The sequence below is a fragment of the Lepidochelys kempii genome, chromosome 2 (assembly GCF_965140285.1).
Source record: "Lepidochelys kempii isolate rLepKem1 chromosome 2, rLepKem1.hap1, whole genome shotgun sequence".
Taxonomy (NCBI): domain Eukaryota; kingdom Metazoa; phylum Chordata; order Testudines; family Cheloniidae; genus Lepidochelys; species Lepidochelys kempii.
This window is the reverse complement of record NC_136381.1, coordinates 41,943,992-41,971,780: the sequence shown is the minus strand read 5'-3', so window position 1 is coordinate 41,971,780 and position 27,789 is coordinate 41,943,992. Positions and strand designations below refer to the sequence as shown.

Here is a 27,789-nt window from a genome sequence, read left to right as displayed (position 1 = left end):
GGAGCACATTAAACACCACATGCATTATCCAGCAGTATATGCAGCACCAGAACATGGCAACGCGATACCGGGCGAGGAGGCGACGTCAGCGCGGTCCCGTGAGTGATCAGGACATGGACACAGATTTCTCTGAAAGCATGGGCCCTGACAATGCATGCATCATGGTGCTAATGGGGCAGGTTCATGCTGCGGAACGCCGATTCTGGGCTTGGGAAACAAGCACAGACTGGTGGGACCGCATAGTGTTGCAGGTCTGGGACGATTCCCAGTGGCTGCGAAACTTTCGCATGCATAGGGGCACTTTCATGGAACTTTGTGACTTGCTTTCCCCTGCCCTGAAGCGCATGAATACCAAGATGAGAGCAGCCCTCACAGTTGAGAAGCGAGTGGCGATAGCCCTGTGGAAGCTTGCAACGCCAGACAGCTACCGGTCAGTTGGGAATCAATTTGGAGTGGGCGAATCTACTGTGGGGGCTGCTGTGATGCAAGTAGCTCACGCAATCAAAGATCTGCTGATATCAAGGGTAGTGACCCTGGGAAATGTGCAGGTCATAGTGGATGGCTTTGCTGCAATGGGATTCCCTAACTGTGGTGGGGCTATAGACGGAACCCATATCCCTATCTTGGCACCGGAGCACCAAGCCGCCGAGTACATAAACCGCAAGGGGTACTTTTCGATAGTGCTGCAAGCTCTGGTGGATCATAAGGGACGTTTCACCAACATCAACGTGGGATGGCCGGGAAAGGTGCATGATGCTCGCATCTTCAGGAACTCTGGTCTGTTTCAAAAGCTGCAGGAAGGGACTTTATTCCCAGACCAGAAAATAACTGTTGGGGATGTTGAAATGCCTATATGTATCCTTGGGGACCCAGCCTACCCCTTAATGCCATGGCTCATGAAGCCGTACACAGGCAGCCTGGACAGTAGTCAGGAGCTGTTCAACTACAGGCTGAGCAAGTGCAGAATGGTGGTAGAATGTGCATTTGGACGTTTAAAGGCGTGCTGGCGCAGTTTACTGACTCGCTTAGACCTCAGCGAAACCAATATTCCCACTGTTATTACTGCTTGCTGTGTGCTCCACAATATCTGTGAGAGTAAGGGGGAGACGTTTATGACGGGGTGGGAGGTTGAGGCAAATCGCCTAGCTGCTGGTTACGCGCAGCCAGACACCAGGGCGGTTAGAAGAGCACAGGAGGGCGCGGTACGCATCAGAGAAGCTTTGAAAACCAGTTTCATGACTGGCCAGGCTACGGTGTGAAAGTTCTGTTTGTTTCTCCTTGATGAAACCCCCCACCCCTTGGTTCACTCTACTTCCCTGTAAGCTAACCACCGTCCCCTCCTCCCTTTAATCATTGCTTGCAGAGGCAATAAAGTCATTGCTGCTTCACAGTCATGCATTCGTTATTCATTCATCACACAAATAGGGAGATGACTATCAAGGTATCCCAGGAGGGGTGGTGGAGGAGGGAAGGAAAATGCCACACAGCACTTTAAGCACAGCACTTTAAAAGTTTACAACTTTAAAATTTATTGAATGACAGCCTTCTTTTTTTTGGGCAATCCTCTGTGGTGGAGTGGCTGGTTGGCCGGTGGCCCCCCCACCGCGTTCTTGGGCATCTGGGTGTGGAGGCTATGGAACTTGGGGAGGAGGGCGGTTGGTTACAGAGGGGCAGCAGTGGCAGTCTGTGCTCCAGCTGCCTTTGCTGCAGCTCAACCATACACTGGAGCATACTGGTTTGGTCCTGCAGCAGCCTCAGCATTGAATCCTGCCTCCTCTCATCACGCTGCCGCCACATTTGAGCTTCAGCCCTGTCTTCAGCCCGCCACTTACTCTCTTCAGCCCGCCACCTCTCCTCCCGGTCATTTTGTGCTTTCCTGCACTCTGACATTATTTGCCTCCACGCATTCGTCTGTGCTCTGTCAGTGTGGGAGGACAGCATGAGCTCGGAGAACATTTCATCACGAGTGCGTTTTTTTTTCTTTCTAAGCTTCACTAGCCTCTGGGAAGGAGAAGATCCTGTGATCATTGAAACACATGCAGCTGGTGGAGAAAAAAAAAGGGACAGCGGTATTTAAAAAGACACATTTTATAAAACAGTGGCTACACTCTTTCAGGGTAAACCTTGCTGTTAACATTACATACATAGCACATGTGCTTTCGTTACAAGGTTGCATTTTGCCTCCTCCCACCGCGTGACTACCCCCTCAACCTTCCCCCCTCCCTGTGGCTAACAGCGGGGAACATTTCTGTTTAGCCACAGGCAAACAGCCCAGCAGGAATGGGCTCCTCTGAGTGTCCCCTGAAGAAAAGCACTCTATTTCAACCAGGTGACCATGAATTATATCTCACTCTCCTGAGGATAACACAGAGAGATAAAGAACGGATTTTGGTTGAATGCCAGCAAACATACACTGCAATGCTTTGTTCTACAGTGATTCCCGAGTACGTGTTACTGGCCTGGAGTGTTTAAGTGTCCTACCATGAAAGACGAAATAAGGCTGCCCTCCCCAGAAACCTTTTGCAAAGGCTTTTTGCAAAGGCTACATCTAGGAGAACCGCAAATGCCAGGGCAAAGTAATCCTTTCACATGCTTGCTTTTAAACCATGTATAGCATTTTAAAAGGTACACTCACCAGAGGTCCCTTCTCCGCCTGCTGGGTCCAGGAGGCAGCCTTGGGTGGGTTCAGGGGGGACTGGCTCCAGGTCTAGGGTGAGAAACAGTTCCTGGCTGTCGGGAAAACCGGTTTCTCCGCTTGCTTGCTGTGAGCTATCTACAACCTCCTCCTCCTCCTCATCATCTTCTTCGTCCCCAAAACCTGCTTCCGTATTGCCTCCATCTCCATTGAAGGAGTCAAACAACACGGCTGGGGTAGTGGTGGCTGAACCCCCTAAAATGGCATGCAGCTCATCATAGAAGCGGCATGTTTGGGGCTCTGACCCAGAGCGGCTGTTCGCCTCTCTGGTTTTCTGGTAGGCTTGCCTCAGCTCCTTCAGTTTCACGCGGCACTGCTTCGGGTCCCTGTTATGGCCTCTGTCCTTCATGCCCTGGGAGATTTTCACAAAGGTTTTGGCATTTCGAAAACTGGAACGGAGTTCTGATAGCACGGATTCCTCTCCCCAAACAGCGATCAGATCCCGTACCTCCCGTTCGGTCCATGTTGGAGCTCTTTTGCGATTCTGGGACTCCATCATGGTCACCTGTGCTGATGAGCTCTGCATGGTCACCTGCAGCTTGCCACGCTGGCCAAACAGGAAATGAGATTCAAAAGTTCGCGGTTCTTTTCCTGTCTACCTGGCCAGTGCATCTGAGTTGAGAGTGCTGTCCAGAGCGGTCAGAATGGAGCACTCTGGGATAGCTCCCGGAGGCCAATACCATCGAATTGTGTCCACAGTACCCCAAATTCGAGCCGGCAACGTCGATTTAAGCGCTAATCCACTTGTCAGGGGTGGAGTAAGGAAATCGATTTTAAGAGCCCTTTAAGTCGAAATAAAGGGCTTCATTGTGTGGACGGGTGCAGGTTTAAATCGATTTAACGCTGCTAAATTAGACCTAAAGTCCTAGTGTAGACCAGGGCTGAGAACCCCTGATATATGGGATTGGCGGAATGGGAATAACTTCTTTGGGACTGGTAGGTTATTTGTGTGTTTCGAGCCCAGGGACAGATTTTTGTGTGGTGGTGTTTGAAGGAAGTTGGTGTGGATTTCAACCCATGGTTGAGAGAAAACAACAAAACAATTTCATAAAACTGTAGGTTCTGTTGTTGAGTCTATTGGTTAGTGACATCTGCTTGTGGTGCAAACACTTACTCAAAGCTAGCACAGGGAAGGTCAGTATGTTCTCTGGCCCTCTATGAGAATGGACGCAACTTCCCCTTTCTTCTGATCACATGGTGGCAAGGGGAAAAAAAAGGAGATCCACCATCACTCCTTTCCATTAACTCTTTGATTATGAAAGGACTAAAAGAAAGTGTTAGGCCAGCAAAGGTGAATGGAGAAAGAAGGAAAAAGAGGTTGAGAGAATTAGTAGAAGAATGAACGGAGAAAGTGAGGTGATAAGATCCCATCAAGAATAACTGTGTTGAAGCCCCTCCAAATCCTAAAACTGGTGATGAAAATCACAGGATTGTAATATAGTTAGAAGGCAATTTACATAAATTTACTTAGCTAGACACTAAACATCATGGATTGAACAGAGACACTGGATTTATGGTTTATTACAACAATCTATAACCTACTATCAGTCCCCCCACAACTGCCTTCCACACACCCCTTCCCTTTCTCCTCCCCCTCGCCCACCCATGACTGGAGGGTGTTAACAGGCCACTTCACCTTAAATGGTCCTTTGAAATATGTGTTAACTACTTATGCTAAACAATCTGTTCTACCTTGTATTTAGCTGTGACACTCTGAGTACATTTCCCAGACCTGAAAAAGAGCTGTGTAGCTCAAAAGATTGTCTCTCTCACCAAAAGAAGTTGGTCCAATAAAAGATATAACCTCACCCACCTTGTCTCTCTAATATCCTGGGACTGACAGGGCTACAACACTGCATACATAAAATCCCTCAGGCAGAACTGCCCCACATATCACCTTTAATTGGAAGGAAAGAAGGAAATCGTTCACTGGCAGTTAATTTTAAAGTGCTGTGTGTGCGCGCTACAATCACTCTCTCAGAGAATATTTTGTTGTTTGAGTTGCAATAGGACATTTATGATCTCACTAATCACTATCTATACTCACCACTAAGAGACACTGAACCAGCAGCAATGTGTGACACAAAACTTCTTGGGCAGGATATGCAATGAATACTCAGAAACCACAGGAAACAAACAAGACGGACAAGAGTCACGACAACAGGTTAGTTTCGTACCATTTTGATTAAAACAGTTACTTCCTTTGCCTAAACAGAATTCTCAAAAACTGTGACAATTTAAATGTGAGAGATGTATTAATGTATGCTGTTTATGTGCAATGTTCCGTATATTGAGGAAGACACAACGTATTACAATAAATACAAACAAAATAACCAGGTGGAGGGGCCAGTCTGGCAGAGATGGAGTGACTTTTTATAGTAATACCTTCTCCTCTTTCAAATCCCTCCTCAAAACACACTTCAGTGAGGCTCATTAGCATTACTTCCATTCCAACTAGATGATACAATTTATGGGAATCAGAACATAATGTTGGATTGTAGAGGGAAGTTCTTCACCATTATGTATTGGACTGTCATAAAATTGCTTTCTAAGGCTCTGATCCTACAAACACTTGGGCATGTGCTTATCTTTAAGCATGGGGGTAGTCTCAATAATTACATTGGAACTACTCATGCTTAAACACATGCCAAAGTATTTGCAGGATCAAGGCCTAGGTTTGTCTTCTAAGATCTTGTCTACACCAGTGGCTCTCACCTTTCCAGACTACTGTACCCCTTTTAGTAGTCTGATTTGTCTTGAATACCCCCAAGTTATACATAACTTAAAAATTACTTGTTCACAAAATCAGACATAAATTCAAAATGTCACAGCATACTATTTCTGAAAAATTGCTTACTTTCTTATTTTTACCATGTAATTATAAGATAAATCAACTGGAATATAAACATTGTACTTACATTTCAGTGTATAGTATATAGAGCAGTATAAACAAGTCATTGTCTGTAGGAAATTTTAGTTTGTACTGACTTCACTAGTGCTTTTTATGTAGCTTGTTGTAAAACTAGGCAAATATCTAGATGAGTTGATGTACTGCCTGGAAGACCTCTGTGTACCCCAAAGATGCATAAACCCATGGTTGAGATCCATTGCTCTAAACACACAAGCTGCATCAGTATAAGCAAATCTGTTTAAAAACACCCACATTTAGTTAAACCAATGCAACTTTGTGTACACTAGGCCATAGCATAATGAACTGTGGCTGTACATCATAGTTGTCAGAGAGAACCAATGCAAAGACTGTTCAGAGCACCCTGGCAACAATCAACCACTTATATTCTATTATCATTACTGAAAGATTTTGCAAGAAGGATATGAATGCAGAGGAGCTTATTACATAGGGAATTCTGATGTAACGTCTTCTGTCATACGTGCTAATTCCATTAAAAGGAGCATCTCTCCGTTGATATAGGTGTTCACTGACCTTTCAAAACTACAGTTATTGAACTAGGCCATTCCAGCAACTCCCTTCATCCAGAAATAAATACTATAGCCATTTTTAACCGTGAAGGTAATTAACCATTGGAACAAATCACCATGGGTTGTGGTGGACTCCCTGTCAGTGCCAAGTTTACAATCAAGGAAGTGCTGCGGCTTGTGTGATGCAGGAGGTTGGACTAGCTGATCACAATGGTCTGGCCTTAGAATCTGTAACAACCCAGGCAAAAAAAAAAAAATATTTCAAAGGCCAAACTCCCTCCTGGCATAGGCGGTAGGTGAGCTCCCACTTCTGGGCGGTCCCGCCCACCAAAGCCCTGAGCCAGCCCAGCCCTAGCACCAGGCCAAGCCACTGGCCCCAGCACTGGGCTGAGCTACTGCCCCCTCCCCCCCAAGTGCCAGGCTGGCCCCAGCCACCAGCTCGACCCCCCCCCCCCCCACTGACCCCAGCACCGGTGCCTAAGCTCAGGGCTGCCAGCTGGAGCTAAGCCCCCACCAGCTTCAGGTAGACCCTCAGGGTGCAACATGGGTGGGGCCACGGCATAGGTCAGGAGAGGCTTAGCTGCCCTGGCCTGTGACACCCATCGCCCATGTTCTTGGTGAACTCTACAGGAGTCAATGGAAGGGCACCAGCAGAGAATGTGACTTTAGACCAGTGCTTAATCTGTAATGAAAGTGGTGCCTAGGGCTCAAGCAATTTTTTTCCATTCATAACCAATGCAGCAAGCCCAGAGGTGCCGGGGCTACGAACCGCCAAAGCTGGCGGTGCCGGGGCCCAGCCCTGGCACAAATTAAGCACTGGGGAAGAGCTTCCTGCTCGCCCACCCGAGCCCCTCACAGCTAGTGGAAGGGCAGCAGCCTGCGGCAGAAGCCGGAGTAGCGGCAAGCAGCGGGGCATGTGAGGAGCCTGCTCCCCGGGCCGGGCCGGGCCGGGCCGGGCCGTGTGCGGGCAGGCCCCGAGGGAGAGGCGGCCGAGCTGGAGCTAGCTGGCGTCGGAGAGGGGAGCGGGCCCCCACCCAGGGAGGAGACGGCTGCTTCTCTCTTCGCCCTCCGTTAGCGTCGGCTCTCGCGGCCGGGCAAGGTCTGCCGGACACCCCCGGCGGGCCTCGCAGCGGCTGCGCCTGGCGCTCTGGGCGGGCCCGGCTCTGAGCCCGGCCGGATGAGGAAGCGCAGCGGGGCGCGGGAAGCTCTAGTTAGCGCCGAGCGGCTCCATCCCCCCGCGCTTTGACCTGCAGGGTAGGTGGCGCCGCCTGCAGCGGCGGGCTCCTCTCCGAGCCAGCGCGTCGGGCTGAGCGGCTGCGGGGCTCTGGGAGCGGTGGGTCTGCGCGGAGAAGGTGCGTGAGCCGCTTCTCTCTCCTCCGGCTGCTGTTGCTGCAGCTTGCGGGGGAGGCCGGGCTGCTGCTGCTGCAGAAGCCGGCGCGGGGCTCGGCCTGCCTGCTCGGCCCCTGGGTCGTCGCTGGCCGCTGCCGGGGCTGTGGGCCCGGGCCCCAGTGCTGTCCCGGGAGCGCTGCCCCCCGCCTCCCCGTGACGGGCAGAGCCACCAGTGGTGCCTGCATTGGCGCTAGGGGACCCCCCCTTCCCAGGGCTGCGTGGGCGCCCAGCCGTTGCCCTGCTGCTTGTCTGTGCTGGGGCAGGGGGCACGGCCTGCCTGGGGGCGGGGCCGCATTAACCGTTTGTGGGCCTGGTGCCAAACATGTTTGTGGGCCCCCATGGGGGCAATGGAGCATGGTGCGGTGGGGCCAGCCCCCAGAGCAAGGAGCTGGCCTGGGGCATGGCATGGCAGGGGTGGCCCCGCTCTGCCCAGCCCAGTGCGAGGGCACTATCTACTAATTGGCAGTTGCCAGATGCACAGTGGCCCGCCCAGCCCTGTGCTGCCAGCATGCCCCTTTCCCTCACGGGTCAGGCCATGCCGAGCCACACAACCTCCTCCCCCAACACTGGAACGCTCCCCCCCCCCCCCCGGTTCCCTATGGCTGGAGCCCCCTCGGTCCTGCCCAGTGCGCCCCCCCACCCCCGATCTGCCACAAATGCACAGCGCCCTGCACACCACCACCCCTGTCCAGTGCCCCATTGCTCACAGCCCCACCACAACTGTCCAGCACCCCACTCTGAACCCCCACTGCCTAGTGCCCCAACACACAGATCTTCCCTGCCCCCTCACAACCCAGCACCTCCCCAGAGACCCACTCCTCCATGCCCTGCCTCGTGGCCACACTCATTGGCCCTGCTGGGAGGCGGCTGTGTCTGCTGGGCTGAGCTGCCAGTGCAGTCAGGGCTGGTCCTGGGGCGGAGAATCACTCCGGCCCCCCGGGAGTGGCACAATCAGCCAGGCTGGGGCCTGCCCCAGCCAGCCTCCCTCAGCACCCACTTGCCTAGAGGGGCACAGACAAGCTCCCCACACTGCCCCCCATCAACTGGCTGAGACTGGGCAGGCTTCTGCACCAGTCCCAGGCGGCTCAGCTCCAGGGAGGCAGGTGGGGCCGCACAGGAGGTGGGAAGCAGAGACTTCCGGCACCGGAAGTGCACTGGGGTCTGGCCAGGGGGCAAAGAGAATCAGAAGATTAGGGTTGGAATAGACCTCAGGAGGTCATCTAGTCCAACCCCTGCTCAGAGCAGGACCAATCCCAACTAAATCATCCTAGCCAGGGGTTTGTCAATCTGGGCCTTAAAAATGTCTATGGATGGAGATTCCACCACCTCCATAGGTAAACCATTCCACTGCTTCATCACCCTTCTAGTGAAATAGTTTTTCCTGATATGCAACCTAGACCTCCCCCTCTGCAACTTGAGACCATTGCTTCTTATTCTGTCATCTTCCACCACTGAGAACAGACTAGCTTCATTCTCTTTGGAATCCCCCTTCAGACAGTTGAAGGCTGATATCAAATCCTCCCTCACTCTTCTCTTCTGCAGACTAAATAAGCCAAGTTCCCTCAGCCTCTGCTCATAAGTCATGTGCCCCAGCCCCCTAATCATTTTTGTTGCCCTCCGCTGGACTCTCCAATTTGTCCACATCCTTTCTGTCGTGAGGGGCCCAAAACTGGACACAATACTCCAGATGTGGCCTCACCAATGTGGAATAGAGGGGAATAATCACTTCCTTCAATCTGCTGGCAGTGCTCTTACTAATGCAGTCCAATATGCCGTTAGCCTTCTTGACAACAAGGACACGCTGTTGACTCGTATCCAGCTTCTCACCCACTGTAATCCCCAGGTCCTTTTCTGCAGAACTGCCGCTTAGCCAGTTGGTCCCCAGCCTGTAGCAGTGCACGGGATTCTTCCATACTAATTGCAGGACTCTGCACTTGTCCTTGTTGAGCCTCATCAGTTTTCTTTTGGCCCAATCCTCCAATTTGTCTAGGTCACTCTGGACCCTATCCCTACCCTCCAGCATATCTACCTCCCCCCCGAGCTTAGCGTCATCCACGAACATGCTGAGAGTACAATCCTCCCGTCATGCAGATCATTAATGAAGATGTTGAACAAAACTAACCCCAAGACCTAAGTTCCCTGTAAGCTGCGCAAAACGTAGCAGCCTATTTAGCACCGCACAGGTGCTCAGGGAACCCTCCTGGAGACCTGCTGTGGCCAGGTACCGGCTGAGGGAGGGGCGCCCCTCCCCCTCTCCCAGCCCCAACCTAGCCAGGCCCCCAACCTGCCACGGCCAGGGCGCCCCTCCCCCGGCCCCAACCTGCCATGGCCAGGGTGCCCGGCCCGGCCAGGGCGGCCCAGCCCCAGCCGTGGCGTGGACCCAGGAGCGGCCCAGAGCCAGGCGTGGCTGGAGCGGCCTGATCCGGACCCAGGTGTGGCTTGGGGCGGTGCAGACCCAGAAGTGGCCTGGCCCAGCCCAGATCCAAGCATGGATCCAAGGTGCGGCCAGGGCAGCATGGACCCAGGTGTAGCCTGGGCAGCTTGGCCCGGCCCAGATCCAGGCCCAGGTATGGCCGAAGCAGTGTGGCCCATCCCAGCCCTAGCCATAGCCAGGGCGGCATGGACCCAGGCACGGCCAGAGTGGCCCTGCCTGGACCTAGGTGCACCCAGGGTGGTGTGGAGTGGCCTGGCCTGGCCCCAGATGTGGCCAGGGCAGTGCGGCCTGGACCCAGGTGCAGCTGGAGCACCCCTTCCTGGCCCAAACCCAGCCCCAGCCCAGACCTGCTGGGGCCAGGGCAGGGGCGCCTATCCTGCAGCCCCAACCCCAGAGCTGCCGCAGCAGGGAGAGGTACCTCTCCCGCACAGCCCAGGTGTTGCTTCGGGGAGAGAGAGCTGGGGGGAGTCCTCTCGCCTCACGGGAGCTCGCTCCCGCACCAAACCCCTCATCCCCAGCCCCACCCCAGAGCCTTCACCCCCAGCTGGAGCCCTCACACCCCTCACGTATCACCTCCATATTGGTGCACATAACCAAATTAATTCCGCACATGGGTGGGAAAAATTAGCGGGAACACTACCCAGGGCCAACCCCGGTGCACTCCAATTGATACCGGCTGCCAACTAGACATCAAGCCGTTGATCACTGCCCGTTGAGCCTGACGAACTAGCCAGCTTTCTATCCACTTTATAGTCCATTCATCCGACCCATACTACTTTAACTTGCCAGCAAGAAGCCGGCGGGTGGGGCAGGGGGTGGAGAGGAGCCCTCGGCCAGCTGGTGGGCGAGCCTAGAGAAGCAAGTGGTGGGTGGGGTGGGGGAGCTGGTGGGTTGTCAGGGCACAGTGCAAGCAGAGCAGGCCAAGGCCCCTTCTGAGCATGGGCCCAGCTTCATGGAGCCACTGACGCCATTGTAAACCTGGCACTGTCTGGGGGTGCATTAGTGCTGCAGAGAGTCCTTTGCACCCCATCCTTCCTGTGGCTTCTCCACAGGTCTCTGTGCTGTTGGGCCAGGCTGCACTTAGGGTTCTGCTCAGTCACCACCTGGTGCCATTTTTTTAAAAAGCACTTAAAGGGCTCCTGTTCATGGGACACTGTGTGATTATTTGGCTGAATGGCTTCGGTGGTTGCTCTTACCAGCCCGCAGCTGAAATGGTTCTACCAACAAGTCTTCTGTTCACCTGTGGCTCCATATGGCTCATATGGTAAAAATGGTACCGGGCACTCAGTGCCTGCTATCAGTTTGTGCCACTCTGTTGCCTCTTTCACCTGTTCAGTTGTTTTGGTGGTTTGGTGCAAATATTGCTAGCACAGCCCCAGCAGTACATTCAATCTTTCAAGCTCCAGCATACCCAGTATAGCTTCAGCATTGCTCACCACAACTCTCTCACTGTGCCTCACCCCAGTCATTGTAGCTGGGGTGTTTCTCCACCTTGTTTCCTTTCCAGGCCCGGCTCTAGCTCTCCCCCAGCTTACCCTTCTATCGTTCACCAGATCATAGCATTCTCTGGCCCTCCAGATCCAGCTCTCTGGCTCAGAGAGCCAGCAGGCATCTGCTGCTGTTGCTTTCAGCCTTCAGCTCTCTCTGGCCTGGGGAAGTTTGTAGGAGACCCACCCTAACTGTTCTCCTGTCTTCTGCTTTAAGTGGCCTTATCTGGCTCCCCTGCTCACAAGGGAGTTCTTACCTGTGTCTCCTTCATGAAGCTCTCAGTTCTGCTTTTCTCAGTGAGCTCATGTTGCAGCTCCTTCTGTGGGTTCTGAACTCCCCTTATCTTTGGGCTGTCTCTCATTTCTACCTCTCAGGGCAGCTGTGCTCCCCTCAGACTGGAACAGGAGTGCTGGACCCCATTTTGCTTAAGGGGCCTGCTACCATGCTCAAAGATTTCCTTTTTGAGAACTATGCAAAAGAGAGACAAGTATAGAATGGAGAAGAAGAGAGAAGTGACATCAGGATAGTGGAAAGCTAAGGTGCAGCTCTTGGATATAAATGCACATCATAGAATGATTCAAAACCTGTGACTGATACAGAGTGACCCACGTTCTAAGAACGCATTATACAGTTTGGATACTTTTTGTACTTCAAGGAGAATAATTGGAAAACCAATGGTCTTTTGTGAAGCAAAAAATAACCTATTTTCAAAGGAGAGCATGTTCCTACACTTCTGAGAAAGATTAAAGGCAAAATTTTGAAATGCAACCACTGTGGGTTTTTTTGTTTTGTTTTTTATTTATTTTTTAATTCAACGTGCCCCAAAGGATCTCCAGATTTTTGGAAGTGCTTAGGTACCATTCGTAATGCCAGTTGAAGTTAATAGGAGCCGTAAATAATACTTCTGAAAATCAGGCCCCAGGTATCTTCAGTTGGCCACCCAAAAACTGAGGCACTCAAAATCAGTAGCACTTTTGGAAAAATGAAAAGCAACATTCCCACTGCCTGGTTACTATGGGCCTGATTTTTCAAAGGTAGCGAACGTGTGCAGTTTTCATTGATTTCACCTGGAGTTGTGAATGTCTAATTATTAGACTCTAATACCTCTGAAAGTCAAGCCTGATGTGCCTGCCTGCCTGTTATAATAATTCACAGATCCTCAGCAAAGGGAAAGTGTGTGTGTTATGCTTTCCTACTCTCTTCCCCCCCACACACACACTTTAATTTCTTTCTTTTAACACCCTGAGATTTGTATCTCCACAAATGTACTTCCAGAATGTACTTCCAGGAACACATGATATGGTATAGCACCTGTGTAATGTGCAGCTCTCGGTATGACCATGAGCAAGACTGAGTCCATGTGTTGGGGTGGAGGACTTACTAATAGTCTTAGCAGCATGTAGGTGTAAAGCTAGGGTGAAAAAGGCTGGTCAGATTTTGATTGGGTGGTGTTCAGGTTAGAATACAGGCTCTTATTGGAATTTATTCCTAGGGTGGTCAATTGTCTCAGGTTCTTCAGAAATAACTTTATAATCTGAATAAAAAGCGTCCACTTCATAAAATGTCAGTTATGTATTGTTGGTCTCTTGAAAACTTAAACTAATTTCTTCCAGTGTTGTATCTGCTGTGGCTTAGGTGACAGCCATGAGTATTGCCCAGGATACAGTTCTTTAAAGCTGGTTGGACACTGTTTTGCAGATGAGGTTTGTGTCAAATATAGACAGACCCAAGTCTTGGCCAGCAGAAGTTTGCAAATTCACGCCAAATCTTTGGATTGCCTTGGCTAGTTCCTTGGTATTCAAACTATTGTTAACAACATAAAAATAAAGTACCAAGACAGACAAGAACAGGTTGCAAATATGAGCTGGGAAAGAACAACCTACCACTGACCATAGTTGGGAGACATCTGCCATTAGGGCACATGTGAATTCCTCTTATTTGGTTTATAGTATGGTTTTGCACACGTTGCATTCTTTAATGCCAAATAGTAAAGAAAGTGACTTATAAGGCCAAGTTTATTATTGATATAATTACCCAAGCACATAGGTACACTAGGGATTCATTTATTCATTTCTGCTCTAGTGACTAGTAAAATTTTTACTTTCTTTGTTTGAAGGTTGAAAGCTTGGTCTGGTGATTTATGCCATCCCTTCCAGCTGTGAGAGGTTAAAGGAGGAAGATGGCAGCACACTAAAGAAGTGGCAGCTGCAGGGGAAAAAACTTAATTTTGAATTATTGTCCCAGCATATGCAGTAGTCTCTATTAAAATGTCAGCATTTAAAAACAGGTATCACACATCACACAGTTTCCTCCTATATTGAGAATAGAAAGCTTATGTGGTAACTGGTAACAACTGGCAAATAGTGATTCTGATATTTTCTACTATACTGTCATAGATGGAGTGTAAAGAGAGAGACAACGTAGGCGAGGTAACATCTTTTATTGGACCCACTTCTGTGGTGAAAGGGACAAGCTTTCCTCAGGTCTGGAGAAGATAACCAGAGGGCCTGTGCTAAATTTATGATGGGACATATTAAGCATGAGGGTTTCACAGATGCCACATAAAAGGAAGTGGACAGTTCAGGGTTAGGAAGCAGCAGGGTATATTACAAGTTTCTGTAATGAGCCACAATGTCTCTGTTAAGTGAATTTTTTTAGTGTCCAGCAGAATTTTGAATGTAAGTTCCCCGGCTTATCTTTTGAAGCTGTGCAGGTTTTCTTTAAGGGCAAGATCTGAGAGCTCAGATATGGAGTGATCACTTTGTGAAATGTGTTTGCCCTTGCCCCATCCCTTGCCCCACCCCTTTCCTGAGGCCACTTCCTCTGTTGCTTGCTCTCCCCCACACTCGCTCATTTTCACTGGTTTGGGGCAGGAGGTTGGGGTGTGTGTGTGGGGGGGAGTGGCGGTGAGAGCTCTGGCTGTGGGTACGGGCTCTGGGGTGGGGCGAGAGATGAGGAGTTTGGCATGCAGGAGAGGGCTCTGGGCTGGGGCAGGAGTGCAGGAGGGGGTGAGGGCTCCAGCTGGGGCTGGAGATGAGGGGTTTGGGGTGCACAAAAGGGCTCCAGGCTGGGGAAGGGGGTTGGAGTGTGGGACAGGGCACTGGCTCTGGACTGGGGGTGCAGGCTCCAGGGTGGGGCCAGAAATGAGGGGTTCAGGGTGTGGGAGGGGGATCTGGTATGTGGTAGGAGGTTGGGGTGTGGGAGGGGGTACAGGCTCTGGGCTGGGGGTGTGGGCTCTGGGGCAGGGCCAGAAATGAGGGGTTCAGGGTCTGGGAGGGGGGTCCGGGATTGGGCAGGGGTTTGGAGTGTGTGTGGGGGGCGTAAGGGTGAGGGTAAGAGTTGTGGGTACTGGCTCTGGGGTGGGGCCAGAGATGACGGGTTTGGGGTTTCTGGGCTGAGGCAGGGAGTTGGTGTGTGGTATGGGGTACGGGCTCTGGGCTGGGGGGTTCGGGCTCTAGAGTGTGGCCAGAAATGAGGGGTTCAGGGTGCAGGCGAGGGCTCCGGACTGGGGTAGGGAGTTGGGGTGTGGGCTCTGGGCTGGGCCCAGGGTTTGGGGTGCAGGAGGGGGCTCCAGGCAGGGGATTGGGGTGCAGGAGGGGGTGCAGGCTGCAGGTGGCGCTTAGCTCAGGCGGCTCCCAGGAAGCTGCCGGTATCTCCCTCCAGCTCCTAAGCAGAGGTGTGACCACATGGCTCTACCTCTTGGCTCCAGCCAATTTGCAGAACTGATTGACCTGTGGGGCCAAGGCCTGGGATCCAGAAGTTTAAAAGGACTGGCAGTTTAAAAAAGAACACTCTCAGGTGGTGGAGGGATGTTGTTTGAGGGGGACCAGATGGAAACACAGGGTCCTCTGGAGTGTCTGAAGAAGCTTGGCGTGTTTAGACTACCAGTAAGGGAGGGTAAGCCTTTAGGTAAGATAGACATGCATGTATGTTGTTTTAAAATCCCTTTTCTTGAAATGCTTTGTACTTACTGTTAAAATCAACAATACTTTGGTTGTAAGAAGACTGTCTGGTCACTATGCACACGACTGATCACAAACTCCTGAAGGGAAGAACCACAGATACTAAACCCAGTCAAACTTGCAGGATAAGCGTGATTGATATACAGGGTACTGCAGTGTAGCCTAAGACCTGGTCTAAGAGTGGGAGAAATGCAGAATTTATCCTGGAATAGATAAAGGCACAAGGCCTGACACAAGAGAGGGTGTGCTGAGTGAGACCAGAAGGGGGTCAGATGCTACTAGCCCTGTGATGAGGACAATGATTTCATGGTTAAGGCAATTGAAGGATGCCCTGGAGAACTGGCTTCTATCTCTGCCTCTGCTGCAGAGTTCCTCTCTGATGTTGGGCAGGTCACTTAAACCAGGCTTTTTACAGATGGTCACTAATTGTATGTTTCTCATTTTCTGGGTGCCCAACTTGAGACACCTGGGACCTGATTTTCAGAAATGCTGAGGATTGACAACTGCAACTGAAGTAATTAATGGCAGCTGTGCTTTGAACATATAAAGGGCTATATAGTGCCAAGTGCTCTGAAAAATCAGGGCTTAGGGTGACTCACGTTAGGGACCCAAAAATTAGTGGACACTTGATAAGTTTGGCCTTAATTTCTCTGTGCCTCAGTTCTTCCTGTGTAAATTGGGGATGATTCCAATTTACCTCATAGGAGTGCTGAGAAAATTGTTATCAGTACTCGGATACTATGGTAATAAGCACCTATGATGAGAAAAGTCCACAAGGAAATTAATAATTCTGTCTTCAGAGCAGGGTTTGAATAGTGTGCAATAAATAAGACAACTTTATTTCTGACATTTCCTAACTTTTGGGTGCTTGGCTTTGCAGCCTTAATAATGTTCTAACAACATAGTGTTTTGGGTTTAGTTTTTAGGTAACACTCCGCTTTTTAAAAAAGCAAACTGAAAAAAACAAATTCCATCAAGTGTCATCCTATTGACATCCATATGGGTCATATCAGCAGGGTTGTGTCAGGAGTGAGCTCCTTCAGCTGAGCCTGAGGACTAGTCAGCCCAGGCTCCTGGCAAATTAAGGAGCTCAGCTGGGTTGCAGTAGGATCACCTGATTGGTTGGCCCACCTGATTGTCTCCAGGGAGCCAGGAGGATTGCTTTTAAGCCCAGGGGCAGGTCAATGGCAGCTCTATGTGTATACCCACAGATGTGATCAATCTTGGGCCAGCCTTGCTCACAGTTTTGCTTCAGTCTGCTCTAGCCCTGTTTGCTTCTGACTCCCAGCTCTAGCTCTGCTTGACCCCTGGCTCCTCTCCTGATTCCTGCCTCTGATTCTTGACTCCTGACTCCAAGTCCAACCACTAGGCATGACTGCCAATGCCCCAGTGCTGACAGTTTGAGCAGCCCAAAAGAACCTGGGTTAGCTGCTAGGATGGACCTCATTAAAGCCAACATCTCTTTGGCAGAGCTAGTGGACACCTTGAAGAATCTACAGACTCAGATCAATGCCCTGCAGGTGCATAATGCCACCTTGCAAATTCAAGCTGTGTCACCTGTGACCCAGACCTACCGAGAACTTGAAGAGACCTTTACCCAACAAGCTTTATGGTGACTGGGGGACATTCTGTGGGTTTCTAAACCAGTGTCATCTCCTGTTCCTAATGTGCCTGCAGACATTTCCCACCAACAAGACCAAGGCAGCGTTTATCAGCTTACAGACAGAGGGGGCATTGCCCTGGGCCTCCCCAGTCCTGGAAAAGTCCAGTCCCCTTTTGAAGCAGTTTGAGGAATTTGTCCAAGCCATGTTGGTGATTTTTGGTGACCCGAACCACTTTTGCAGGGCAGAGTTTTGCAGTCCGGACCCTAAGGGTTAGCCGATAATTACGCTCAGTGCCATCATTTTTGGCATAGTCTTAATGATGATGTTAAGGATGAGATGGCTCAGCTAGGGGCTCTGGCTGGCCTGGTCGTTTTTACTGATCTGTGTGTGATAGGGTGTCCACCCACACAGGACTGGAAGGGGTTAAGGTGGCCAGGTAGGCCTATTAACTCCACAAGCTGCATCTGGAGGAAGGAGCTGGGAATTGATTGCAAGCAGGTTCAGCTGTGCAGGAATAGATGGGGCCTATAAAGCCAGGAAGCTGGCAACAGGCAGGAGCTGCTGCTGGGAAAGGGCAGTCACTCCCTGAGAAGAGGAAGGGAGGGTTTGGAGCTGGTCCATCCAGAGTAAGAAGGGGAACCAGGAGTGGTAGGAAGCAGTCCAGAGAAAGAGCAGAGAGGGCTGGGAGATTAAAGCCCAGAACTGCTGGGTTGAGAGTCCCTGGACTGGAACCTGAAGTAGAGGGCGGGCCCAGGTTCCCCTACCAGCTACTGGAGTGGTACCTGATGCAGTGATGGGAAGGCTGCTTAGGAGTGCTGAAGGAAAGCCTTTGATATACCCCAGAAGGGGGAAAAGCTGAATGATGTAGCTGGAGGGCTGAGTCATGAAGAGGACACTGCGGTTCCTGGGATGAGAGAGGAGCTGCAGACCTGAGAGAGAGGGTGTGATGGTGTGTGACCCCAGGAAGGGGTGTCTGCCTCAAGAACTAATCCCCAGAGCGACCAGGAGGAGGTGGCAGACAAGCAGCAAGTGATGCATCCCATGACACTGTACATTAACATCTGCCTTTCATTGATCTGTGAATTCAAATTGACAAATACCACCAAGAAAGAAAGATGGCGCTCTGAGTCATGCAGGTTTTGACAATCAATCTCCTGTGCCCACCTCACAGACTGAACCCATGCAGGTCGATATGGCCTAGACACCCTTTCTGAAGGGGAGAAGTCTCAACGGTGGGTGGGGTGGGAGGTATCCCTGTCCGTATTGTGGACAATTAGGAAATTACATTTCATTCTGCTCATGGAAGGCCCGATTCACATCTTGATCAGAAACATACCAGCCACACTAGAGGAGTCTGGGCGAGACCAGTTTTCCTTCCCTTATTTTAGCATGCAGAGCACGTACCTGTCTACAGGAGCTCTTATAACATCCACCAGTGGCCAACATCCCTCCAGCTTCCGTTTTGTCTGACCATGCAGAAGGTCAGTCTAGAAGTGCTGGTCAATTCCGGCTTCTCTAGGAACTTTATGGACTTGAAGTTTGCCTGGGCACAAGGGGTCCTGACACACAGCAAGGCTGTTCCTGACCTTGTGGAATCTGTTGATGGGGCCCTCCTCTCATCTGGCTTGTCATGCAAGAGATAGCGCCCTTGGAAGTCACAACCCTTCCGGGTCATTTTGAAACCTTTCAGTTTGGCTTAGTTTGCTCCCTGCATTTCCCAGTCACTTTTGGCATCTCATGGCTCACTAGACGTGCTCCGTCTATTCACTAGGGAATAGACATGGTCTGTTTTTGCTTGGCATTTTGCCAGCATTCTTTTTTCCTTGAACTCAGTTCTGTGATGATGGCCATTTGTAGTTTAAACCCAAAGAAACCCAACACCCCTGGGGATCTCGGAATAGAGGAGGATCAAGTCAGCAGAACCTCTGTCCACAGCTGCAGCTCCACTGGTGGCCCCAGCTGTACTAACCAAGTACAGGAATCGGGCAGATGTCTTCAATAAGAAGAAGACTGATTTATTGCCACTATGATTGCCCTATTGACCTTCAGCCAGGAGCTGAGGTTCCTTTTGGATGTACCTATTCCCTCTCAGAGCCTGAGCTGCAGGTGCTCCAAGAATACCTTCAAGAGAATCTGGAAAGGGAGTTCACCTGCACATCTATGGCCCTAGCAGGAGCCCTAGTTTTTTTTTTAAGGCCAAAAAGATGGCTCCTTGTGCCCATGGATAGACTATTGAACCTTGAATAAGATAACCATCCAGAATTGATATACTTTCACTCATCAGTGAGCAATTTGAGAGACTTTGTTCTGCTAAGATCTTTATGAAGCTGGACATCTGTGGAACTTAAAACTGGTCTGTATTTGGGAAGGGGATGAGTAGAAGACTGCCTTCTGCTGATATGGGCACTTCAAGTACTTGGTAATACTCTTCGGATTTTGCAGTGGCCTTGATACATTTAGAAACATGTTGGATTCGTTCATCATGATTTGCCTTGATATCCTTTCTTCTCAGCGAACCAGGTCCTCCATGACTAACATGTGCCATGTCTTGGAAAGCCTCCAACAGAACCGTCTTACTGATAGTTAGAGAAATGTGATTTCAGTCAGAGCACAATCAGTTCCTGGGGTACATTATGTCACCTGAAGGGCTGACTATGGATCCACATAAGATATCTACTGTCTCTGAGTGGACAGGTCTGAGGGGCCTGTGGGAGGTACAGTGATTCCTGTTTTGCCAACTTTTACTGACATTTTATCAAAGGGTTTTCCTACCTGATAGCTCCTCTGGGGAAAGATCAGTGAGGGTTGAGAGAGTAGAGCCCAGAACTGCTGGGTTGAGGGTCCCTGGACTGGAATCTGGAGTAGAGGACAGGCACAGGTTCCCCTATCCTCCACTGGAGAAGTGGCACTGGCAGGGCAGTGAACTGGAAGACTGCCTGGGTCACTGTGGGAGTGACCGAGTACTAAAGGACTGTACCCCAGAACTGGGATGAACGCTGAGTGACCTGGCCAGAGGACTGAGTCATGAAGAGGAGATTGTGGTTCTTGGAACAGGATGGGGCCTGCAGACCAGAGAGAGAGATGGAGTGATGGTGTGCATATGCAGGAAGGGTGTATTGACCTCGAGAGCTAATCCCCCGAGTGACCAGGAGGAAGTGCCAGACAAGGAGTGAGTGGAGCTCCCGGTGACAGTAACAAGCAGGTTGCTGGACCAGAGCTGCTTATCACATAGACACACAGTGCATGCTTGTATGCTGGCTGGGAACATCCGGACAAGGGAGTTATAGCAGCAGAATATTTTAAGGCACCAAGGTTTACAAGGTTACAATGCATCTAAGGTTACTTAATCCTGCCATGAGTCCAGAGCACTGGACTAGATGACCTCTTGAGGTCCCTAACAGTCCTATGATTCTAAGGCAGGTGGTGACACAAGCCCTCACTGGTCTGGATTGCACTGCAAAGTTTGACAGCTGTACAGACGCAACAAACGGGTCCACATAATCCACTCCACCCACATGCTTTTTATTCATGAAATTAACTCTGGCAGAAAGGAAGTATGACATATGGGGTATCAAGACAGCCTTTGAAGAATGACATCACCTTCTGGAAGGAACCTGGTTCCCAGTTCAAGTCCTTACTGTCCACAAGAACTTGGAATATCTCTGTATAGCCTGAAACTTAAATCAGCATCAGATTGGTCACTATTTGTCCCCTGATGTGAATTTGTCATGACTTACCACCTGAGTGTTAGAAATGGAAGGGTGGATCTCAGCCCGCAAAGATGAGTACATTGAATCCCACACAGATCCTCTTTTGACAGTCCTTCAACCATCCAGCTTTCCCAACAGAATGGTAGATGAGAGCCTAATGTCCATTATTCAGTCCCTGCTGCCTCATGACCCATTCGCTACCTGGATCTGCCAGGCTGTGGACAATACAGGTACCTACACTGGTTCAGGTTTCCAGTTACAGAATGGGATTCTTGACCATGGGTAAGGATACTATTTCTTTCTTTGGATCCCCTCCAGGTCTGCCTTTTGTTCCCTCTGCAGTCAAATCAGGCAGCTTCTTCCTCCATGCTACTTGAGCCCAGAGTGGGAAGGAGAGGCACTGAGGGCACAGAAGAGACAGGCTCCCTGCTCTCCGTTCTGGTGCCCAGCCCAAGCATAGCGCACACTAGCTAAGAGCTGAAATGTAGGAAAAGTTCAGGGGAATGAAGCTGCAAAGCTTCAGCAAGTCTCTCCTAAATATGTTCAAGCTATGATTTTTCAAAGGCTTAAAGCTTGGCTAAATGTGGGTGGATTTTCATGGGGAAAACAAAAGGCATATCCCTGACACAAGGGCCACCCCCTGCCAAATTTCAAGTCCTTTTCTCTAAAATTACATGCATGTTACAGCTTTTCAAAGGTAGTCACCTGAAATTTTTAACATTGGAAAAATGTTGTTTTTGTTCTCAAGAACAGCCAAACTGCTTTCTCTAAACTTTTCCCAAAGAACTGTGTCTGAAGCAGATCCCCAGTATGGGAAATCTGATCCCAAATGGTAAATGTTTGGGAAAGTTATAATACTGAAAGTAAGGTCTATAATGGACATGCCAGACACCCTTAATAATAAGTCATGCTATTAACCCAGCCTATAATTAATGCCAGACGGAAGACTACATTTCATTTTTAATTTTTGTTTTATACCTCACTTTATGTTCCTTGAAATAAATGTTGTCCTCCTTTTGTTTGTGCAAGGCTGGGGAAACTGGGACTTCTCGTATGCTCTTTCTCTGTGTGTTGGTGCTGAAATTGAATTGTCTAGAATTTTGGTTTCTGAAGTTCCGGAACTCACGCTGCAATTGATAATTGTTGAATGGGAGTTTTGTAAAAGTGTGTTGGAAGACTGTTATTTGTTTTATAGATAAAACTATGTGTACATATACCATATTTTAAAAACCCATACAAATAATATTAACTAGGGTGGATGGTGTCTAACTTCCCACCCCCAGCCTCAATTGTACCATAAAAGCAACACTGCCCCTTATACTCTTCTATATCCTTTGACAAAAGCCTGAGAAGGTATAAAAGTGAGCTTGCTTCATCCTTCTCTACAGTATGAAAAGTATTCATTGGTGACAATGGGCATCAGCAGTATGGGCAGCTAAAACAGTTGGCTGCAAGCGTCTCCACAAGCAACCACGTTCAGCACCAGCTCAGCTGTACCCATTGGAAGCAAACAGTACTGCCATGTAGACAAGGCTTTGAGCTCTGCACCAAATGGGGAAAGTCAACTTCAGAGTTGAGAGCACCCCAGTGAGGCTGCGTAACCTCCAGAAGTTCACATGTAGGGATTTTGAGCTCCACTTGCAGTGGTAAACATGGAATGAGGTAATCTCGGGTAGCCAGGACCCGCTCTGTATAGGCCTTTATAGATCATTGTTGCCACCTGGAATTGCACTGTTTGGCAAACAGGAAGTCAGTGTTGTTATCAGAGAGAGAGGCCGAAATACAGTTAACTTGACCAAACTGCATTCGTATCCTGCACTGGCTTCTCAAAGGATTGCTCCACGTAGAGTTAATCTAATCTAGATGTCTCAAAAGCATGGATAAATGTGGTGAAGTCCACAGCCAGAGATAAATGTTCCCCATAATGTTCTGCATTATTAGAAAAAGAAAAGGAGCTTTCGTCCACCTGTGAATCTAGGAGCAATCGAAAGTGGGTAAGGCTCTCATGTAACTATCAGCAGTCTAAGGCTGTAAACCTCTTGAATGAAGGATTGTTCACGTACCCTTCTGATGTTTCTCCCAACCTTCCTGCATCAACTCCCCCTTTTTTTGGATTGAGTTTTAGTCAGCTTTTGGTCATCCAAACCCTTATCTCAGCAAGAAACTGAAAAAAGCATGGAAGTTGCATTATTTGGGTTTGATGATGGCAATTGGCAAGGTAGAGGTTGCATTTTGCCTGCATGTTGATAGCCAAAAAGTTTCACTATTCCTCTGCAGTAGAGATCTCATACCCCACCGACTTACTGAGGGGGTGGGTGTTCATGCAGTTCCAGTCTGATGAGCAATTTCTCAAAATCACCAATAGTGTGTAACTAAATTGAAGAGAAGTGTCCAGAGGGAATTGAGTCTAAAACTTTTATTCCCTTAATGGTCATGGGCCAACGGGCCTGGGAAGTCTGATTAATGTAAACTCTAGTAACTGGAAATACTTAAGAGGGTACGTTAAAGACAGCTGAAGCTTCAGAGCAGCACTTAGGCCTGGTGTACGCTACAAGTTTGTCAGATTTAGCAGCGTTAAATCGAATTAACTCTGCACCCGTCCACACAACGAAACCATTTTTGTCGACATAAAGGGCTCTTAAAACCGATTAAGAGCCTCCCCGACAAGGGGATTAGTGCTGAAATCGACATCACCGTTTCAAATTAGGGTTAGTGTGAATGCAATTCAACGGTATTCGCCTCCGGGAGCTATCCCACAGTGCACCATTGTGACCGCTCTGGACAGCACTCTGAACTCGGATGCACTGGCCAGATGTACAGGAAAAGCCCCGGGAAGTTTTGAATCTCATTTCCTGTTTGGCCAGGCGAGCTCATCAGCACAGGTGACCATGCAGTCCCAGAATCGAAAAAGAGCTTCAGCATGGATCGAACGGGAGGTACTGGATCTGATCACTGTATGGGGAGAGGAATCCGTGCTTTCAGAACTACGTTCCAAAAGACAAAATCCCAAAACATTTCAAAAAATCTCCGAGGCCATGAGGGACAGAGGCTACAGCAGGGACACAACACAGTGCCGTGTGAAACTTAAGGAGCTCAGACAAGTGTACCAGAAAACCAAAGGATCAGACGGATGCTCCGGGACAGAGCCCCAGACATGCCGCTTCTACGCTGAGCTGCATGCAATTCTAAGGGGGGCTGCCACTGCTACCCCACCCCTGTCCGTGGACTCCGATGATGGGGTACTCTCCACCATGCCTGAGGATTTTGCGGACAGGGAAGATGAGGAGGATGAGCTTGAGGAGAGCACACAGCACCCCATTCTCCCCGACAGCCAGGATCTTTTTATCACCCTAACTGAAATACCCTCCCAACCCAACCAAGCCAGAGAAGGGGCCTCTGGTGAGTGTACCTTTTTAAATATAATACATGTTTTAAAAGCAAGCATTTTTTAATGATTAAGTAGCCCTGAGGACTTGGGATGCATTTGTGGCCAGTACAGCTGCTGGAAAAGTCTGTTAACATGTCTGGGGATGGAGTGGAAGTCCTCCAGGGCAATCTCCATGAAGCTCTCCTGGAGGTACTCTAAAAGCCTTTGCAGAAGGTTTCTGTGGAGAGCAGCTTTATTCCGTCTTCCATGGTAGGACACTTTATCACGCCATGCTAGTAGAAAGTAATCTGGTATCATTGCATGACAAAGCCTGGCAGCGTATGGTCCCGGTGTTTGCTGGCATTCAAGCAACATCCGTTCTTTATCTCTCTGTGTTATCCTCAGGAGAATGATATCGTTCATGGTAACCTGGTTGAAATAGGGGAATTTAATTAAGGGGACATTCAGAGGTGCCCGTTCCTACTGGGCTGTTTGCCTGTGGCTGAAAAGAAATCCTCCCCGCAGTTAGCCACGTGGTGGTGGTGGTGGTGGGGGGCTGGGCATTGGTGCTGAGCTGTTTGCGTTTGGCTAGCAGGGATTTTCCCTGATACCAGCTACGCAGTGGGGTGAGGAGTAAAGCAATCATCCCAGGGAATTGGATGGGGGAGGGGAGGTTAGTTTGGTTTCTGCTGCTGCATGTTAACAGGAAAACCACAGCACTAAATGGCCAACTCAATGTGCTTTGCTTGGTATGGGAGAGGAGGGCGCTGTTGTTATGAAGGTTGCAGAAGCCAAAAGAGTATGGCTTACCATGGCTGCCTGCAAGCCGAATTCTGTTGCCTGGCACTGCGTGTGTGATCTCTAACACCAAAGCCACAGGCTCTCAATATAAGATGCAAAATGCGACCTTGTACCAAAATCACATAGAATCATAGATTGTCAGGGTTGGAAGGGACCTCATGAGGTCATCAAATTCAGCCCCCTGTTCAAAGCAGGACCAATCCCCAATTTTTGCCCCAGATCCCTAAATGGCCCCCTCAAGGATTGAGCTCACAACCCTGGCTTTAGCAGGCCAATGCGCAAACCACTGAGCTATCCCTCCCCCCACATGTGCTTTGTAATGTGAATAGTGGTGTTCACTGTGAAAGAGTATAGCCATTGTTCTGTAAAATGTATCTTTTTAAATACTTCACTCCCTTTTTTTCCTCCAGCAGCTGTAAATGTTTCAGGCCTCCCTCCTCCGTCCCAAAGGCTATCTCAGGTAAGGCAGCAAAAAAAACGCACGCGTGATGAAATGTTCTCTGAGCTCATGCAGTCGTCCAGCACTGACAGAGCTCAGCAGAATGTGTGGAGGGACACAATAGCAGAGTACAGGAAAGTGGCCGATGAATGTGAAGAGAGGTGGTGGCAGGAAGATCAGAGGAGGCATGAGGCAACGCTGGGCCTACTGCAGGATCAAATGGACATGCTCCGGCATCTGGTGGAGGTTCATGAATGGCAGCAGGATCACAGACTGCCACTGCAGCCCCCGTTTAACTGCCCTCCTTCCTCCCCAAGTTCCAGAGCATCCTCACCCAGACGCCCAAGAATGCGGAGGGGGGGGAGGCTCTGGGTACCCAACCACTCCACCCCAGTGGATAGCCCAAGCAACAGAAGGCTGTCATTCAACAAGTTTTGAAGTGGCCTTTTCCTTCCCTCCTCCCACACCCCACCCGGGCTACCTTGTGAGTTATCTCCCTATTTTTATAATTAATTAATAAAGAATACATGTTTTTTAAACAATACTGACTTTATTTCCTTTGCAAGCAAGCTGTGATTGAATGGGGGAGAGCGGGTGGCTTATAGGGAATTTAGAGGCAACCAAGGGGGCAGGTTTTCATCAAGGAGAAACAAACAGAAGTGTCACACAGTACCCTGGCCAGTCATGAAACTGGTTTTCAAAGCTTCTCTGATGCGCAGCACTTTCTTTTGTGCTCTTCTAACCGCCCTGGTGTCTGGCTGTGCGTATTCAGCTGCCAGACGATTTGCCTCAACCTCCCACCCCACCATAAATGTCTCCCGCTTACTCTCACAGAGATTGTGGAGCACACAGCAAGCAGCAATAACAATGGGAATATTGATTTCGCTGAGGTCTGAGCGAGTCAGTAAACTGCGCCAGCGCGCCTTTAAACGTCCAAATGCACATTCTACCACCATTCTGCACTTGCTCAGCCTATAGTTGAACAGCTCCTGACTACTGTCCAGGGTGCCTGTGTACGGCTTCATGAGCCAGGGCATTAAGGGGTAGGCTGGGTCCCCAAGGATAACTATAGGCATTTCAACATCCCCAACAGTTCTTTTCTGGTCTGGGAAGTAAATCCCTTCCTGCAGCCATCTAAACAGACCAGAGTTCCTGAAGACGCGCGCGTCATGAACCTTGCCCGGCCATCCCACGTTGATGCTGGTGAAACGTCCCTTGTGATCCACCAGTGCTTGCAGCACCATTGAAAAGTACCCCTTGAGGTTTATGTACTAGCTGCCCTGGTGGTCTAGGGCCAAGATAGGGATATGCGTTCCATCTATAGCCCAGCCACAGTTAGGGAATCCCATTGCAGCAAAGCCATCCACTATGACCTGAACATTTCCCAGAGTCACTACCTTTGATAGCAGCAGCTCAATGATTGCGTTGGCTACTTGCATCACAGCAACCCCCACAGTAGATTTGCCCACTCCAAATTGATTACCGAGCTGTCTGGCATTGCAAGCTATTGCCACTCGCTTGTGAACTGTGCGGGCTGCTCTCATCTTGGTATTCTTGCACTTCAGGGCAGGGGAAAGCAAGTCACAAAGTTCCATGAAAGTGCCCTGACGCTTGCGAAAGTTTCAGAGCTACCGGGAATCATCCCAAACCTGCAACACTATGCAATCCCACCAGTCTGTGCTTGTTTCCCAGGCCCAGTATCGGTGTTCCACGGCATTAACCTGCCCCAGTAACACCGCAATCTCCAAATTGCCGGGGACTGCGGTTTTAGAGAAATTTGTGTTCATGTCCTCATCACCGTGCTGCCATCGCCTCCTCACCTGTTTTTTCAGGTTCTGGTTCTGCATAAACTGCATGATAATGCGCAAGGTGTTTACAATGGTCATAACTGCTGCGGTGAGCTGAACGGGCTCCATGCTTGCCGTGCTATGGCGTCTGCTCGGGCAATCCAGGGAAAAGGGCGCAAAATGATTTTCTGCTGTTGCTTTCACGGAGGGAGGGAGGGTTGACTGACGACATTTACCCATAACCACTTGCAACAAATTTTTGGCCCCATCAGGCATTAGGAGCTCAGCCCAGACTTCCAATGGGCAGCGGGAACTGTGGGATAGCTACCCACAGTGCACCGCTCGGAATGTCAACGCTTGCCACAGTACTGTGGATGCACACCACCGAATTAATGTCCTTAGTGTGAACGCATGCACTCTACTTTATACAATCTGTTCCTAAAAATCGACTTCTGTAAAATCGGAGTACTTTCGTAGTGTAGAAATGGCCTTAGGCATTGGGGATGAACATTTTTTCCCCTTGCTGTTTTCTTTCCTATTGTACTTGGTTTAACTTAGTTTATCTTGAGGAATACTACTGGTCATGTTTAATGGTAGAACATATCTGTTACTGAAAAGATGGAGGGAAAGGGCTAGCATATATTTGGGGAGGGAGAGAGGGCTTTCTATATACAC

The 27,789-nt window shown here is 49.7% G+C and overlaps 2 protein-coding genes across 3 annotated transcripts in view; one reads left to right on the top strand and one right to left on the bottom strand.

The window, feature by feature from the left end:
• Positions 1-1,492: 1,492 nt before the first annotated feature.
• Positions 1,493-6,513, bottom strand: LOC140906484 (uncharacterized). The gene is made up of 2 exons (XM_073330511.2): positions 2,636-6,513; positions 1,493-2,042 (listed from the first exon to the last, which is right to left on the bottom strand). Exons 1-2 carry the CDS (start codon positions 3,219-3,221, stop codon positions 1,522-1,524), a joined length of 1,107 nt encoding a protein of 368 aa, XP_073186612.1. The 5' UTR covers positions 3,222-6,513; the 3' UTR covers positions 1,493-1,521.
• Positions 6,514-7,049: 536 nt separating this feature from the next.
• The window catches only part of CPQ (carboxypeptidase Q), a 263,180-nt gene continuing 242,440 nt past the window's right edge, over positions 7,050-27,789 (top strand). The window contains exon 1 of one of the 2 annotated variants that reach the window (XM_073330508.2): positions 7,050-7,387. The gene's annotated coding sequence lies outside the window, so the exon portion shown is untranslated. Of the gene's footprint in view, positions 7,486-27,789 lie in introns of both variants that reach the window. The other variant, XM_073330507.2, reaches the window with a different exon arrangement.

Coding starts and splice junctions, on each gene's coding strand:
- LOC140906484 (XM_073330511.2), bottom strand. CDS start 3,221: ATGCAGAGCTCATCAGCACAGGTGACCATGATGGAGTCCCAGAATCGC. Junction 2,043..2,635: donor AGGCGGAGAAGGGACCTCTG/GTGAGTGTACCT, acceptor TTTCTCCACCAG/CTGCATGTGTTTCAATGATC.